Raw genomic sequence first — 17,119 nt, 5'->3', positions numbered from 1 at the left:
TGTGGTGCATGGGCTTAGTTGCTCTGTGGTGTGTGGGATCTTCCTGGACCTGGGCTCAAACCCGTGTCCCCTGCATTGGCAGGCAGATTCTCAAACACTGTGCCACCAGGGAAGTCCCCAGCTGCCTCTTTTTTTTTTTTTTTTTAATTTATTTTATTTTTATTTATTTATGGCTGTGTTGGGTCTTCGTTTCTGTGCAAGGGCTTTCTCTAGTTGTGGCAAGCGGGGGCCACTCTTCATCACGGTGCGCGGGCCTCTCACTATCGCGGCCTCTCTTGTTGCGGAGCACAGGCTCCAGACGCGCATGCTCAGTAATTGTGGCTCACGGGCCCAGTTGCTCCGCGGCATGTGGGATCTTCCCAGACCAGGGCTCGAACCCGTGTCCCCTGCATTGGCAGGCAGATTCTCAACCACTGCGCCACCAGGGAAGCCCCCAGCTGCCTCTTTTGACTCTGTACTAGAGGCAAGTGTCAGGCTCCTACTTTAGCTCTGGCCCTAGTTTCTTTCCTTGGAGAGTCTTGTGCATCAAATATGGCAGCAGTGTACAGACGCTCTGACTTTTCTGTATGCAGGCTCAAGTGGAATAAAGCAGAGTGTGCAGGTTCTGGGAAGCTGCGCCAGGAATGAGTACCTTGATGGTTCCCTGAGTCCCAAGTGAATTCCCAGAGGCAAAAGCAGCCAATCTGTTTCTCAAATGAGAAGAGCTCAGTACCACCCACCTGAGAATCCTGCTGTCTTACACAGGGCCCTCTCACTCCACAAGGAACCTTGTTCACAGAACTGTTCCTAGCATTAATGTACCCCACACAATGAGGACTTTCCCAGACTTTTTCCTATCCTGCTTTGAATTCAAGGGGAGGAAAAAAAGGTAGCAAGTAGCAAGCAGCAAACCATGTTGCTGTGTAGGAGAGTGGAATGAATAATGGATATGGGAACTTCTCCAGAACTAAAACCTGTCCCCGACATTGAAGTAAACCAGGTGCAGAGAGGAACAAGCCAACCACAGGAAGATACAATTAAGTGGTAGCTCAGCACCTGTCTCAGAGAAGCAGAGGGGAGGTTTAATTACAAAACCAAGTGAATGACATTTAAATAAGATTAAAAACAGGAAGGAGACACAGAACCTCCAGCAGAGCACAAATAAATGTTTCCAAAGAATCAGGTCAGAGAGAGCTGTCTGTCTGAACAGCTTTTACATGCTATGAAGAGAAAGAGATAGAAAGCAAAGACAGGACTCATCTAGGCCCTATTTTGTGGCCTGGCATGGAGCTAGGATGAGATGCCACAGATCCCAGGTCAAAACCCGATCATTAGGGGAAATGGATAATTTCACAGTGACTGACAGAAGAGAAACATTTAGCTCCTCACTTACTTAGGAGAGAGGTAGAAGAACTCAAAGGACAGGCTAGAAATAGCACTAGTGTAACAAGTCAATGCCTCCAAAACCCCAGAGGCACTATAAACTCTAGCCAATTCTAGCATCTCTGGACAAAATCACCAATTACTCAGGGACATTGCCAGCAATCAGCAGGCTCATTGTCGGTCAGCCAAGTGGCACAGGATGGACTCAGAAACCAACACTTACCAGCAGAATAATTTAAAAATACACTAGGTGGCTTCTCAGAATACAGGCAACTGTCTGGCTGCAAACCCAAGCACCTCACTGAAACAGAGACCAATGAATCAAACAAGAAAATAAAATGGCTTTGGTTGTATGCTATGAGCCTCTCCAGGTGAACAGAGCACAAAAGTCAGTATATCCAGTGGGAGGATTCTGGGAAGGTGGCAAAGCATGAAACACCAGGAATCTCTCTCCCCACCTAGGCAATAACTGCACTGGCAGAATCTGTCTGATGTAACTATTTTAGAACTCTGGACTCTGATGAAGGTTTGCAACTTCCAGAGGAAAACCTGGATGGTAAATTTGGTTCATTTTGGTCAATTTCAACTCTTAGTACATTAGCAGCTACCTATCACCCAATCCCAGGCCTGTGGTAAGCAGCTGTGCACCTGTTTCTGAAGCAGCTTGCACACAGCTTGCAGGAGCTAGGGTGGGCAAAAAGGCCCCTGTCTTCCAAATACTGGGGATCTGTGCTATGATCACTGATTGCTGCTTCTGATCACAGAGGTGCAGACAAAGAGGTGGGCAGCCATTTTTGTTGCACCTCCCCTCATTGTTGCAAGCCCTTCCCGCTCCTGATAAGTGACTTCCAGATTTAAGGGGCCAGTGCCCCTTTTTTCCCCACGTTCATTTTTTGCTTTTCCCCTTTCAGGAGCCAGACATTAAAAACTAGAATATTCGACACAAATGAACCTATCTAAGAAACAGAAACAGACTCACAGACCTAGAGAACAGATCTGTGGTTGCCAAGTGGGGGGCGGGGGGAGTAAGGGAGGGACAGATTGGGAGTTTGGGGTTAGCAGATGCAAACTATTATATATAGAATGGATAAACAACAAGGTCCTACTGTATAGCACAGGGAACTATATTCAATATCCTGTGATAAACCATAATGGAAAAAAAATATACATATGTATAACTGAATCACTTTGCTGTATAGCAGAAACTAACACAACATTGTAAATCAACTATACTTCAATTTAAAAAAAAAAAGGTAAATACTAGGATAATATAAACATTAACCAAGAAGGCATTCAGAAGTAAAAAAAACTAGGACATTCAGAAACAACTGCATATTCAGGGAAAATTAGAGAGTGACTGCACATGCCCAAGAAAATGCTCAGAAGAGACCTAAGAAAACATTAAGTTTACACCTCAGGCTGATCCTCAGCACAGAGACAGTCTACAATTGAAAACAAAAACAACAGGGAATTCCCTGGTGGTCCAGTGGTTAGGACTCTGCGCTTTCACTGCCAAGGGCTCGGGTTCAATCCCTGGTCAGGGAACTAAGATCCCGCAAGCCATGCAGTGCAGCAAAAAATAATAATAATAACAAAAAAATAGCTAAATCTGCAGGAAGGGGGAGAATCTGATTTCTTGAACCTTGAGGACCTTATAAGTAAAATAAGCCAGTCACAAAAAGACAAATACTGTATGATTCCACCTACATGGAGTACTTAGAGTAGTAAAAATCATAAAGACAGAAGTTTCAGTTTTACAAGATGAAAAGATTTATGGGGAACGATGGTGGTGATGGCTGCATTACAGTGTGAGTGTATTTAATACCATTGAACATACACTTAAAAATGGTTAAGATGGTAAGTTTTATGTTATGTGTATTTTAGCACAATAATAAGTCAGTACATCAACAAGCTGCACTGTCTAAAGGCTCCCCACCCCTCTAGATGAACTGGAAAAAAGAACAAATCCTTTCTTTAAATGGAAGTTAGGTTCTGTCTTACCATCTTCCTTGCTGTTAAAGTGTATCTGCTAAAAGAGAAAATAAAATTCTCAACTATCTCCAATTCCCCCTTTACTTGGGGACACTGCAATCCCCAGAGTTACCGCCCACCCTCTTTACCATGAAAATGAGTTTTTATGTGAAAGTTCCCATATGGAACTTAGACTCAGAAATGCAAGATCCCATACACCTCATTCCTGTGCAGCTGCCTCTAACTAAGCATGCTCAGAAGCTACTGGCTTCTTCTAGGGCCCTATACCACCTACCACCTGCTTATTTTTTCCAACATTGCCCAATTGAAAGGTAGTCAAAAATCACCCTTGAAGAAATCTAATAGTCAATGAGACCATGTCTCAGTGGAGCCATCTGATGTAGAACCAAGAACTTTACTTTCTCCCAAAATGAGGGAAAACCACTAACAGACTTGTCCTGCTCACTTGAGATCCAGGGAACGATGATACCTTATGAAACCAAATGATACTTTCCTATACAACCAGTACAGACAGAGCAACAAAAGTACAACTACTCTTTACTCTGCCTCTTTTAGTTGACAAGATGCTAATGGGCTATGAGAGGTGACATTTCTCTGGATAGGAAGTGCCTTCATGTGCAGAGAAAAGAACAGAGATTTCTCACTCTTTTAAGGGGCTTTTAGGTGGGAATCTTTTTCTCCCTCTAACAAGCTAAACTTGTTGGAAATTCTTATCTTTTGCTTTTGCCAAGTTTCTAAGAGAAAGATTCAAAATAGTATAAATTTTGGATTTAGCCAAATGTGATGATTTGAAGGAAAAAAAGGTTTCCTGGCATTCTTTTTCAATCCTGGGGCTTTGTACACTGCTATACAGAATCTTTCATAACAAAATTATGAAAAGAGAGAAATACCTTCCAATGACCCTATATTAGAACATTCTAATTTTGAGAGGAACTGATTATCCACAGAAGAAAGAAGCCGCCATGTTTTCGCACATGGAAGCTAGAGCAGTCTTAATTAGGCACACCAAGCCTAGAATACATCTTGTAACATATTCCCCTAAATCAGAGAAAATTTGGGGGAAATAGGAAGAACAATTTAAAAAGCAATTTTAAGAACAAAACAGCAATAACAGCTGCCAAAATTCCTCTTCCCATATACTCTAGCTGTTTACTGCTATGTTCTTTCCCACCTGGATACCCTCTTCAAAACTAAAAGAAGCAATATTGTAGAGTTATATAAGATATCACCATTGGAGGAAGCTGGGTGAAGGGTACAAGAACTCTCTGTACTATTTTTGCAACTTCCTGTGAGTCTATAATTATATCAAAATAAAAAGTTTAAAAAAGTAACTAAACTAAAAGAAGCAGACAATTAAAAACTCAAAGGATAGTCTCCCAAAATCAGGAGGGGCTGGCAATCTGTCAAAGCTATACCTATACAAGAACTGCCGAAGAAATCTACAGCTCACGTCAGTCTTTCTCTTGGTAATTTTCAATCCTGTATAACAACAACTACAGTATAACAAGCTCCCAATGAAAGGCTCTCAATTCCCAGTCTCAAGGTGTACCTAACCATGAAGTCATAGGCTTCTGTCAGTGATGAGAGCGCCAGCTGGATCCAGAAAGCTGTGACACTCTCTGGGTTTTCTATTTTTCCCAGTAGGTATCTGAAAGGTCAGGCCATGTACAATTTCTCTCTTTTTCACAAAGCTGTGAATGCTTTGGATGCTATTTAGCACAGTGAAGCTGAACAGATTGTTTTGGGGGCTTTGGGGGCCCCTCTTTCTGCAGGGAGGCAAATGTTGCCTAGTGATCTGCTTCTGAGCTTAGGAGTCAGAAACTCAAAGTTCTAATCATGACTCTGTTTAGTGTCTTGTTCCATGATCCTTAGCAAGTCACTTATCCTTCTATACATTCTCCAACAAATGGTGATAAAAATAATGACTTATCACCCAGGGATGCAGCAGAGGGAAAGGGTAAGGACTGTGATCCATAGATAAATGTCAAATATAAAACGCCAATATAAACCTGCCTTTAAATCAACCCATGTTTTCAGACTGTGGAAAGCTACACTATTTAAATGCAGGCTGCCTCCCCAATGCCCCTTCTGCCTGCAGTGGAAGTAAAATAAGCTGACTCCATGAAGTTCTGTTCAAGTACTTCCCTCTCTAACAACTACATGCTTCCCTCTAAACATTCTGCTCATTGCTTGGTTAATGGCTTAGAAACCATCTAAGTTTCCATTTTCACTTGGTTAAAAGCAATCCATGTATCTGTAGGTAAGGAAGAAAGAGACAAAGGAAAGAGAAATTACCACTGCTCCCTTTTACAACAACTCAAATAAAAAGGTGATGAAGTCAGCTCAAAAGAAACATGATGGAAGGGTAAGCTGGGAAGAAGTGAGAGAGTAGCACTGACATATACACACTACCAAATGTAAAATAGATAGCTAGTGGGAAGCAGCTGCAGAGCACAGGGAGATCAGCTCGGTGCTTTGTGACCACCTAGAGGGGCGAAATAGGGAGGTTGGGAGGGAGACACAAGAGGGAGGAGATATGGGGATATATGTATACATAGAGCTGATTCACTTCGTTATACAGCAGAAACTAACACAACATTGTAAAGCAATTATACTCCAATAAAGATGTTAAAAAAAAAATAAAGAAACATGACAACAAATATCCTAATTTTTTTTTGAGGTCCAAACACAACATTGTGCTGCTTTAAGAGAATGCTGATTCATCATTAATGGAAATTCTACATACCCATGCATCCATTCATTTATTCATTCAAATGTCTTCTGAGCCCCTATTACAAGCCAAGTAGTGTGCTAGGAATAAAACAATGATTAAAACAAAGGCCCTGCCCTCCAGGAACTTTTTTTAAGAGGAAAGATAGATATTTAAGCAAATCATTGTACAGACATATGCAAACATAGCAAAACAATGTGATATGCTAAAATAGAAGCCCAAAGTTCTGTAAGAATGTATAGGAAACACATATAGTGTGTTTGTTTCCTATGTAGGAAACAAAACATAGTGACTAACAAGGTCTTTAGCCTCAAGAAGTTGAGAGAAGATACTAAGCTAAAGTTCCCAGGAGGAATGCAGCACAATCAGTAAATAAAGAAAAACTATTTAACCAAGTACTAAGATGTTCTGTGAAAACAGAATTGGGAGGCCATGGAACCTAAAATTAAGACAGGATTCTTAACATGGGATCATGGATGGGCTTCAGAAGAAGGTCCATGAACTCTCTGAAATTATATGCAAAATACGTATGTGCAAATGGACATTTTTCTGGATGCAAAGATCATATCTTTCATTCTATTCTCCAAGGTAAAGAACTATTTCACTAGGATCTTATCCTAAAATTCGGTTTTCTATCTTATCAGAGGAGAGTTTTAAGACCTAACCTTTTACTCAGAATAGGAGATCTGGGTAGCCTAGAGGTCAGAGAAGAGCTTTTGAACTTTCCATAACTTGGTGGAAAATAGTGACTGCTGAAAATAGGGCAATGAGAAAGGCAAGACTTCTTCCTTTCTATATTCAAGTTGAGGTTAGCCTAAATATATTTCTGCACGTACTCAGATACCATGGTGACAGGCATCATATAAATAGACAGTGGCAGCAGGGAGTAGGTCACAGATTATATCTATAAAACCAACATATCAGGCAGGATTAAACCCCCAACTAATACAGCTGGCTCCTCCTCATCCATAAAACCAAGCCTGAGAATTCCATATGGGAACTTGGAGGGGGACCTCTGGCTACCTCCCCAATAACAAAGAGCTACTGTAGTCAAACAGTATAAGAATAAAAATCACCACTCAAAGTGCAGTGAGACTAAATGCCCCCATTCCAAATAACAAAAGGCATCTGCACCCCAGTCCACTGCTTCCTAGACACCCTAGGTCTCCCGTGTGTCTGACCTAACAACACATGCCCTACCAGTTTTATTTATAAGTAGAATTCAACTAACGTTTGCAGCACATGTATGGGCAAGCATCTGTACACATAAGCATATTTGCCATGATGAGTTTCACACACCTCCCTCAAATCCATAAGTCTAGAAGGCAAAGAAAGAGTGAAAACACGGGCAAGCCAACATATGAGGGGCAGTACCAGCCAAGGAGTGGGTGGGTCCACCACAGCCACATTTATATTCACTGACTGCAATATTATACATTACTATAGGCTCTGATGCATCAGACGTAGTCTAGTATTTTGCAGCTTTCCTTAACACCTGCTGCTCTGCATCTCACTGTATATACTCCATGTATGAAGACAGGGAGCCAGGTTCCGGGAGGGCTCACCCAATCTACGTAGGAAAAGGAGCTAACCTCACTTGGCAAAGAACTCTAGTACAAATGCCTATGCCTTAGGAACAAGCAGCTGTCCAAGTCTCATCAATGACACTCATATACACCTCCTCTCAAAGTATCAAGGGCCTCAGAATGCCAATCAATCAGTCTTGAGGTAGCAAATAATTTTTTTTTAAGTCTTTACTGAATTTGTTACAATGTTGCTTGTTTTTTTTTTTTTAATGTTTTTTTTTTATGTTTTGGTTTTTTGGCTCGGAGGCATGTGGGATCTTAGCTCCCCGACCAGGTATCGAACCCGCACCCCCTTCGTTGGAAGGCGAAGTCGTAACCACTGGACTGCCAGGGAAGTCCCAAGATAGCAAATAATTATATATAGAGCTGAACACGACATAAAGTACTCAAAGAAATAAAGTCAACTGACCAACATAGGATAAAGAATGGTCTCTTGCCTCATAGTTTTCTAGCTAGGTTAGTGAACGCTAAGATCCAGAAAAGCTAAATATAAAAGACACTTTTTTATCTCTTTAAAAGATAATTGCCTCTTTAAATAAAAATGACAGAAATGTATTTTGGGGTTCATAACATATGTAAAAGTAAAATGTATGACAGCAATAGCACAAAGGACAGAATGCAAGGTGGAGGTAGGAGAATAATGGGAAGCCCTGGGCCCCAGGGAGACAGACCAGAGTGAACTTGAGAATGCAATGGAAAAGGCAACGACAGGACAATGAGGAAGAGGACAACAGATGACGAGGATAGGAGAAAAGCCAGAGAGATCACAGGGGCCAGAGACAGGGTGGCTAGCATAGAAAGAAAAGAAAATAGCATAAAATAGAAAATAAAACCAGAAGAGGATCAAAGGCAGGCAGAATAACTACTACCACCAACTCTTTAGTACTACAATGTATAACTTCATCCCAGTTATAGACATAAACCGTTTGTACTTGTTATAAGCCCTACAATTATACCAATATCCAGAGATTTGCATCATTTTTGTGTTTTCTCTTTAATCCTAAATTTTTACAACCTAATAATCATACAACTATCCATAGGCAACCAAATAGTCCTTAATATTAAAAAGCCCTGTTCTGACCTAAGAAATTCTACTAACTTTAGTCATTTCAATCTCTTTTGATCTCTCTTTAGCTCTTCTGACATTCCCTCAATTTCAAACTCTCACATAATCATACTCTTCTCCTAAAATATCAAAATGCCACTATTGCCACTTATTGTTATTCTCCTACTCCCCCTTCACCACTATAGGCAGTATCTGCAAAAAACTTGTTAATCCATTAATTAAAGATCTCTACTTACCATTATGAAGGGCTAAATTTAGAAAGCCAAATTGGGTTGGGAGGAAACCATGTGTCACAACAAGTGAGATGAATTCCAGGGGAGGGTGTGGGGTTACTGGCCCAATTCTCATAAAGCCTCTGACACTAACACACCCTTGTCTGCTCAGAATACAGAGAAGCTCTCCCAAGGGTGGGGCAACAATTTACCATTATAATCATCTGGAGAAGACTTTATTGTACCATCAGGTCACAAAAGCCACAGGACCTATCAGCAAGCAAATGCCTCAGGAAACATGTCTCTTCTGCTTTTCTGAAACCTCCAATTTAGTTGCACAAAAGAAAGGGGTGGCAAGCCAGCATTAATTGTACCCTTAGAGAAGAGCCACTTCCCTCTTACAGGGGTGGAGTGACTTTACTGAGCTACCAAATGGATACAAAGACAAAAGTAAACACTAATTCGCTGTTTTTGTCTCTGGCACAGGAGGAGTGGTAAAATTGACACTGTCTGTAAACAGTAATAATGCCAGATGTAACACAAAGAACAGGATTCCCCCCATCTCTCCACCCCCTCCCCACCCCCTCTCCCTAAGACATTCCTCCTGAGATTACTCATCCTGAGGAAACACACAGAAGCCTCCCTATAGTCCATATGCTGCTACCAAATGGAACCAAGGGAGAATCCAAGTTTGTACTGACTCCTCATTGGAAGAATCAATGGAACTCAAGAAATACTTAATTGTTTCTACCAGCTGACAAAAAAATACAGGGAGGAGAAGGAACAAGAGAGAAAGTATGAAATAATGGTATGTGACATGGCCAGGTTTGGATTTGAACAAGGCTGAAATGACAAAAAGAAGAGTTGAAAATAGAAGCATCCTCAACAAACTAAAAAGTTTTTTTAAAAAATTCAGCTTGTGCCCAGGCCTAGGGGTTCATAAAAAATATAGGAAGGGGCTTCCCTGGTGGTGCAGTGGTTAGGAATCCACCTGCCAATGCAGGGGACACGGGTTTGAGCCCTGATCCGGGAAGATCCCACATGCTTCGGAGCAACTAAGCCCGTGCACCACAACTACTGAGCCTGCGCTCTAGGGCCCATGAGCCACAACTACTGAGCCCGTGTGCCACAACTACTGAAGCCCACGTGCCTAGAGCCTGTGCTCTGCAACAAGAGAAGCCACTGCAATGAGAAGCCCGCTCGCCGCAACTAGAGAAAGCCCGTGCGCAATGACGAAGACCCAATGCGGCCACAAATAAATAAATAAAATAAGTAAATTTGTTAAAAAAAAAAAAAAAGATATAGGAAAGGAGGATGAATTCAAAAGAGAAAGTTACCTGACCAGAGCTCCCGCCAGGTATAATGCAGGCGTACTCTACACTTCTTCTGATAGCAAAGTAGTTTATGTACTACCTGAATGCAGCGCCTGTAAGAGAAAAAGAGAAAAACTGGAATAAGCCTAAAAATATGGTGCAGCTCACCACAGATACCCTTTCTTTAATGAAGCAGCTTTTGCTAAGGCCACAAAAGACACTGGATATGAATCTGTACACATGGGAAAGAAATGAACTTCTACCTGCAACTTTCTGGTAGATAAATCCTCCCTCCCCGAAAAGGGAACCCTCTTGCACTGTTGGTGGGAATGTAAATTGATACAGCCACTATGGAGAACAGTATGGAGGTTCCTTAAAAAACTAAAAATAGAACTACCATATGACCCAGCAATCCCACTACTGGGCATATACCCTGAGAAGACCATAATTCAAAAAGAGTCATGCACCACAATGTTCACTGCAGCTCTATTTACAATAGCCAGGACATGGAAGCAACCTAAGTGTCCATCAACAGATGAATGGATAAAGAAGATGTGGCACATATATACAATGGAATATTACTCAGCCAGAAAAAGAAACGAAATTGAGTTATTTGTAGTGAGGTGGATGGACCCAGAGTCTGTCATACAGAGTGAAGTAAGTCAGAAAGAGAAAAACAAATACCGTATGCTAACACATATATATGGAATAAAAAAAAAAAAAAAAAAACTGGCTCTGATGAACCTAGGGGCAGGACAGGAATAAAGACACAGACCTAGAGAATGGACATGAGGACCTGGGAAGGGGGAAGGGTAAGCTGGGACGAAGTGAGAGAGTGGCATGGACATATATAAACTACCAAATGTAAAACAGATAGCTAGTGGGAAGCAGCCGCATAGCACAAGAAGATCAGCTCGGTGCTTTGTGACCAGCTAGAGGGGTGGGATAGGGAGGATGGGAGGGAGACGTAAGAGGGAGGAGATATGGGGATATATGTATATGTATAGCTGATTCACTTTGTTATAAAGCAGAAACTATACATCATTGTAAAGCAATTATACTCCAATAAATATGTTAAAAAAAAAAATCCCCCCTCCCCATCCCACACACACTGCTTGTGCTAATTCCCCCTATCACTGGGAAAAGGGAGTTATAACCACATATAGGTCAATATTCAATTAGGCACTACTGATACCATTCCCTTGAATATCTTTCCTCAGAGGAAGGATGCACCAGTGGACCAAAATTAGACTACTCCATTCGAAATTGCAAACATAGGATGCAAAGACATAAAATTAAAGACCTTAAGTCTTTAGATCTATTTAAATTTGTTTTTAATATAAATTAAATTTTAAATAATATTTAAATTTTATTTACATTAAAAGTTAAATTAAAAATTCAGTTCTGGGGACTTCCCTGGTGGTCCAGTGGTCAAGACTCCATGCTTCCAATGCAGGCGGCCCGGGTTCAATCCCTGGTCAGGGAACTAGATCCCGCATGCTGCAACTAAAAGATCCTGCATGCCGCAACTAAAGATCCTGCATGTTGCAACAAAGATCCCACATGCTGCAACTAAGACCCGGCACAGCCAAATAAATAAATAAAATTTTTTTTTTTTTTTAATATTTTTATTTATTTATTTATTTATTTATTTTTATGGCTGTGTTGGGTCTTCGTCTCTGTGCGAGGGCTTTCTCTAGTTGCAGCAAGCGGGGGCCACTCTTCATCGCGGTGCGCGGGCCTCTCACTGTCGCGGCCTCTCTTGTTGCAGAGCACAGGCTCCAGACGCGCAGGCTCAGTAGTTGTGGCTCACGGGCCCAGTTGCTCCGCGGCATGTGGGATCTTCCCAGACCAGGGCTCGAACCCGTGTCCCCTGCATTGGCAGGCGGATTCTCAACCACTGCGCCACCAGGGAAGCCCCCTAAATAAATATTTTTAAAAATATATTAAAAAATATATATATATATATACTGGCTGAATGACTCTAAACTGACTGCTTAGGGCGTTTCTTTTATGCATGTAGTGGTTTCCTATTTCAACACAAGACAGTTCCATTTTAACCTGAAATCTTCTTGTGGGGTCCACTGAAGTCTCTACCGACAGGTCTGAGAATCCCTGATTAGAAAGAGTCCAAGTTTTCCATATAAGAGTAACTTAAAGGAGAGTTTACTCTCCTCAGAGACTATTTCCCCTAACTCCCAAATCCTGCGCCAGCAGTGGGAGTGACGGCAAGAATCACAGAGTAGACATCCAGAAGAAGAAATTCATTTGTTGGGTTTTCCTACCTCTTACTGCTCCAGGCAAGACTTTTCTTTCTTTTTTTTTTTTTTCCGTATACGCACCTTCCCCCATTATTACTTTGCACCTTCCCCCATTATTACTTTACCTACAGCATTCATACACAGATACGAAACTATTTAGTTTCTGACACAGATTCTGACTTGAGTATTAAGTCTTTCCATGCTCCACATTTCTTCATATTTCACCAGGAAGATTATAAACTTATCTGAAATGGTAGAAATTCATTTTGCTTTCAATTTCTCATTGCGCTGTATGCTGCTGAAAAGCAGTACATAATGAGAAGTGAGAGCAGCAACCTGGCCTGATGCCCAGCTCGGAGCAGATAAGTTCACCTAAAAAAGACTTGATGCTCCAAATGCCAAAAACTGGAAAGAAGGCTGGAAGTTGGGGGAGGGAGATATGGAAATACGCCCATGGGTAGTAATGAAGAAAGTGAATTCAGCCTGAGGGTAGGAACTTCTGCCCAGCCTCTGTCAGCTTGTTATCTTCTCCATCTTCCCTAACCTCAGGACATTCAATTAGGAAGCAGGTGGAAAAAACTGAGAAAACAAGGCAAAACAAAAAAAGGCAGGAACTACTGGGGAGAGGGAGTTAAAATATTTAGTGTAGATCAGGTTCACTGGCTGGGATGTGAGGGTTTGGGTGGACAGTGACATACCTGTAACTCTAAGTACTGAATACACAGTCTTATCATGTCATCCTCATCTTCAACTGTTACACCCATCATCCACTTAAATCAGGTAACATTTTTTCTACTCTCTTATCCTTCCTCCATGTACCCTACACTTTAATCCTCCTGAATTACTTTCTGTTCTCCAAACATGCCACACTTTCAAGTCTCCAAGCTTTTGAAAATGCTGGTCCCCTGCTTGGGATGTCCCTCCCCCACTCCTCTGCATAGAAAACTCCTATTGTTTCTTCATGACTCAGGTCAAACACAGCCCCCTCTGATGCCCCAGTGAGCATTAGTCACCCTGTACAAATCTTTCCTTTGTCATTTATCATAGTAGTAGTTAAGAAAGAGTACAGCCTCTGGGGTCAGACAGACTTGAGTTTGAACCTCGGTGATGCAACTTAGCTAGGTATGTAACTGTGGTAGCCGGCCTGCAAGATGGCCCCCAATGGTCCCCACCTCCTGGCATTCACAACCTTATGGAGTCTCTTCCCACATTGTATTAGGCTTGGTCTGTATAACCAACAGAAATGGTATGTCATTTGAGATTAAGTTATAAAAGGTATTATGGCTTCCATCCTGGGCTCTCACTCTTCTCTTTCTCTCTTGGATTACTTGCTTTGGAGAAAGCCAGCTGCCATGTCAAGCAACGCTATGGAGAGGCCCACATGGCAAGGAACTGAGATTTACCAACAACCATGTAAGTGAGCTTGGAAGCAATTCTCCAGCCCCAGTACAGCCCAGTAGAGCCCCAGTAAAGCTAACACATTGACTGCAGCCTCTGCCAAACCCTATGCCCAAACTACCCAGCTAAGCTGCTAGGATTTCTGAGCCACAAAAACTGTGAGGTAGTAAATGTTTGTTTTGTTTTTATTTTTGTTTCTGTTTTTTTTTCACACACACACACTGTATTTTATTTTTACAAGAGATAAGTAGACTGACACCAAGCATTGTACATGGATGACCACAACAAAAGGAACAATGATTGCTAAATGTTTGTTTTAAACCCCTATGTTTTGAAGTAGTTTGTTACATAGCAATAGATAATACACCTGAGAAGGGGTGGGAACAGCTTAGGATTTACTGTAAGAAAGTTTGGGTTCAAGTCCAGGCAATGGTGCTTACTAAGAGAATAACCCAACCTCCAGAGCCTCAGTTTCCTTGCTTGGAAAATGAGAAAACTAAGACTATAATAATATACTACAAAATAAAGAGCATATCCTAGAACTAGAACATTAGATAAACAAGCTAAAAATATAATCTGTAGCAAAACAAATCTGATCCCTGAGGTACTGATGTTCAGCGATCCCATCTAAAACAAGCAGAAAACTCATCTGGTAAGTGTTATAAAAAAAGCAGCTTTTCATGGTCTTTGAGTTGAAATAAAGGATCAGACTAACTTTTAAACACCCAAAAGATATGGAAAAATGCAAACCACAACCTACTTACCTAAAAGTAAAATTTGTATAAATTTCATTATTTCATATCTAGGAAACCAAAAATATATAGCCTACAGTCTATAAAGCTGGAGATCTACTCTAGTCAGAGTAAAATCTTTCATATCTCCCTAGATCCCAGGCCTAGCATTGGAATGAGGTACACTAAGCTTGCTGTGCACCAAACTTCTCTCTTACTCAAAACAGTGGAGGTACTAATTCTGTTGTCAGACTGAATTCAGATGCATTTTAAGGAATAAAGATAATACATATATTTGAGATCACACTAACATGGCACAGCTGTTAGGCATTGACAATAAGAAGAATGCTGAAATAGCAAAGAAGAGAGAAAGCCTAAAGGCTTAAACTTTATTAAAATATGAAGATTTTCAGTCATCTCTAGTTATACTGGTTGTAAAGAATTGTTACAATCAGATCTCCTCTGGAAGCAGTAATCTCCCAGACTGGCCACTATATACATAATCTGCCTAGCTAGCAGGATTCTGACTAGGTTGCTAGTACAATGTAGGCTAAGAATGAACCAAAAGATCTATCTCTCTGGCCTTTCCATATCTTTTAAATACTGCTGACTCCTTTGATGCCAAAGCCCAGGGATGACTAAGTGGTCTGCTAGTATTCCATATCTTTGGATACAGGAGTCACCTATGATCACTGCTTCAACGCATCAGCCCTGTTCTTCATGCAGTGTGCCTAAAAGTGATAATGAAGATACGTAGTTTGTACTTTTCCCCCCTTCTGGAAAAATGTATAAAACAGGCCATAAAACACTCCCTGACACTTCTCCGCACATAAATGTGCTTTTCCTGAAGTGTACATAAAAATTTTGTGACTATTAAACTTCCTATCACTCTATTCTATAAAATAGATTTGCACACGTTAAATGAACCACGGTACTTACACATAGAGATCCATAGGAAACTCCTTCATCATGTGTGTTACAATAAACTCTACCATCAAGTCTGAATGGGAAAAAGAGAAAAATTAGATCAATCAGAATGAAATTCATTGCTTGCCTTTGGGCTGGGAAAAAAACCTCAGTGCACTTTATTTTATATAAGGCACTTTTTGCAACACTTTCACCACCTGCCACTTGTAAGGTAACAAGAAAATTAGTTCTCTCCTATCCAGAAGGATACTTTGACCTGCCAATAAACTCAGATACAAGGGAGATTTCATTGTACAGATATTTCATACCATGACACTAATGCAAAATGCCAGAGGGAAATCATATGCTGAGAACCAAGTGATGAGGCAGGCAGAGAAAAAAACTATGGATCACATCCGTGTAACCAGACTCAAACTCTAAAGCTATGTCAGTCTATCTTGTCTTCCTATCACACTCAGTTTGACAGGTATTGACTGAAATGGTCTGGGGAGCTTTGGGTCAATAGAGGCTTAATATTATATAGCCTTAATTATTGTTTCTAAAATCAAGTAGCTTTAGGAAGTAGGGCTGAATACCCAGGTGAAATGGGATTAAGAGTTCAGATCATTTACCTGAGGAAAATGCAGAATTCTGGGCAGACTAAATTACCTACAATACAGCCCCCTAGCTGTCAGCTCTGTCAGCCTCCTCTCAGCTTAATTTACTCAGAGGAAGTTTTATATGTCTGAACCTTGAACTTTAAGCCTCCTGGCCAGCTGACACATCAATTTGGACCAAGAAAGGGAGAGAAGAATTTGAAATCTTGATCAGGTGTAAGATAGTTTACAAATTTAAATCATGTATCAAGGTTAGACTTAGACATTTGTCTCCCTACAAAGATCTTTTTCTTTGAACAAGAGCACCCTTTAATTGGGCATTATATTCATTGTGATTGCTTTACCAAACTCAACAAGAAACATGGTTTCTTAGGCCAGGGAAGAAACATAACTAGTAACTTCTTCTCTGAGGAGGAAGTGCACATCAAACAGGATCTATCCCTCACCTTAATCGTGAAAACCTATCGCTGGCCCAGAAACATGCCAATTTTGATGATACTCACCCAGTACTGCACATACCAAAGGACGGCAGGGAAGGTTCTTGTCTGCTGCCTTCTTCCTGTGTCTCATAGGCTTCACATAAAAAAGAAATGAAACTAATAGACATCTGAACTAACATCCAATGGCTCACCATCATGTTTTTCATGCAAATAAAATCACTACTGGGGGCTTCCCTGGTGGCGCAGTGGTTAAGAATCCGCCTGCCAATGCAGCGGACACGGGTTCGAGCCCTGGTCCAGGAAGATCCCACATGCCACAGAGCAACTAAGCCCATGCGCCACAACTACTGAGCCTGCGCTTTAGAGCCCACAAGCCACAACTACTGAGCCCACATGCCTAGAGCCCGTGCTCCGCAAGAAGGCACCACAGTGAGAAGCCCGTGCACCGCGACGAAGAGTAGCCCCCGCTCGCCGCAACTAGAGAAAGCCCACGCGCAGCAACGA

At 41.3% G+C, this 17,119-nt stretch overlaps 1 protein-coding gene and 1 non-coding gene across 9 annotated transcripts in view; one reads left to right on the top strand and one right to left on the bottom strand.

The window, feature by feature from the left end:
• ARMH3 (armadillo like helical domain containing 3) overlaps positions 1–17,119 on the bottom strand; it is a 181,605-nt gene that overhangs the window by 110,749 nt on the left and 53,737 nt on the right. For all 8 annotated transcript variants that reach the window (XM_059900248.1, XM_059900245.1, XM_059900252.1 and 5 more), the window contains 3 exons: positions 16,679–16,748; positions 15,592–15,652; positions 10,287–10,375 (listed from right to left, as the gene is read on the bottom strand). In XM_059900248.1, the coding sequence (XP_059756231.1) occupies positions 10,287–10,375; positions 15,592–15,652; positions 16,679–16,748 (220 nt within the window). The remainder of the gene's footprint in view (positions 1–10,286; positions 10,376–15,591; positions 15,653–16,678; positions 16,749–17,119) is intronic.
• TRNAW-CCA (transfer RNA tryptophan (anticodon CCA)) lies at positions 11,676–11,748 on the top strand. Its single transcript has one exon. It is a non-coding gene; the product is annotated as a tRNA-Trp (tRNA).

This window comes from Balaenoptera ricei, chromosome 16, assembly GCF_028023285.1.
Source record: "Balaenoptera ricei isolate mBalRic1 chromosome 16, mBalRic1.hap2, whole genome shotgun sequence".
NCBI classification, from domain to species: Eukaryota; Metazoa; Chordata; class Mammalia; order Artiodactyla; family Balaenopteridae; genus Balaenoptera; species Balaenoptera ricei.
Note: the sequence above shows the minus strand (reverse complement) of the source record. Positions and strands in the feature narration are given on the sequence as shown.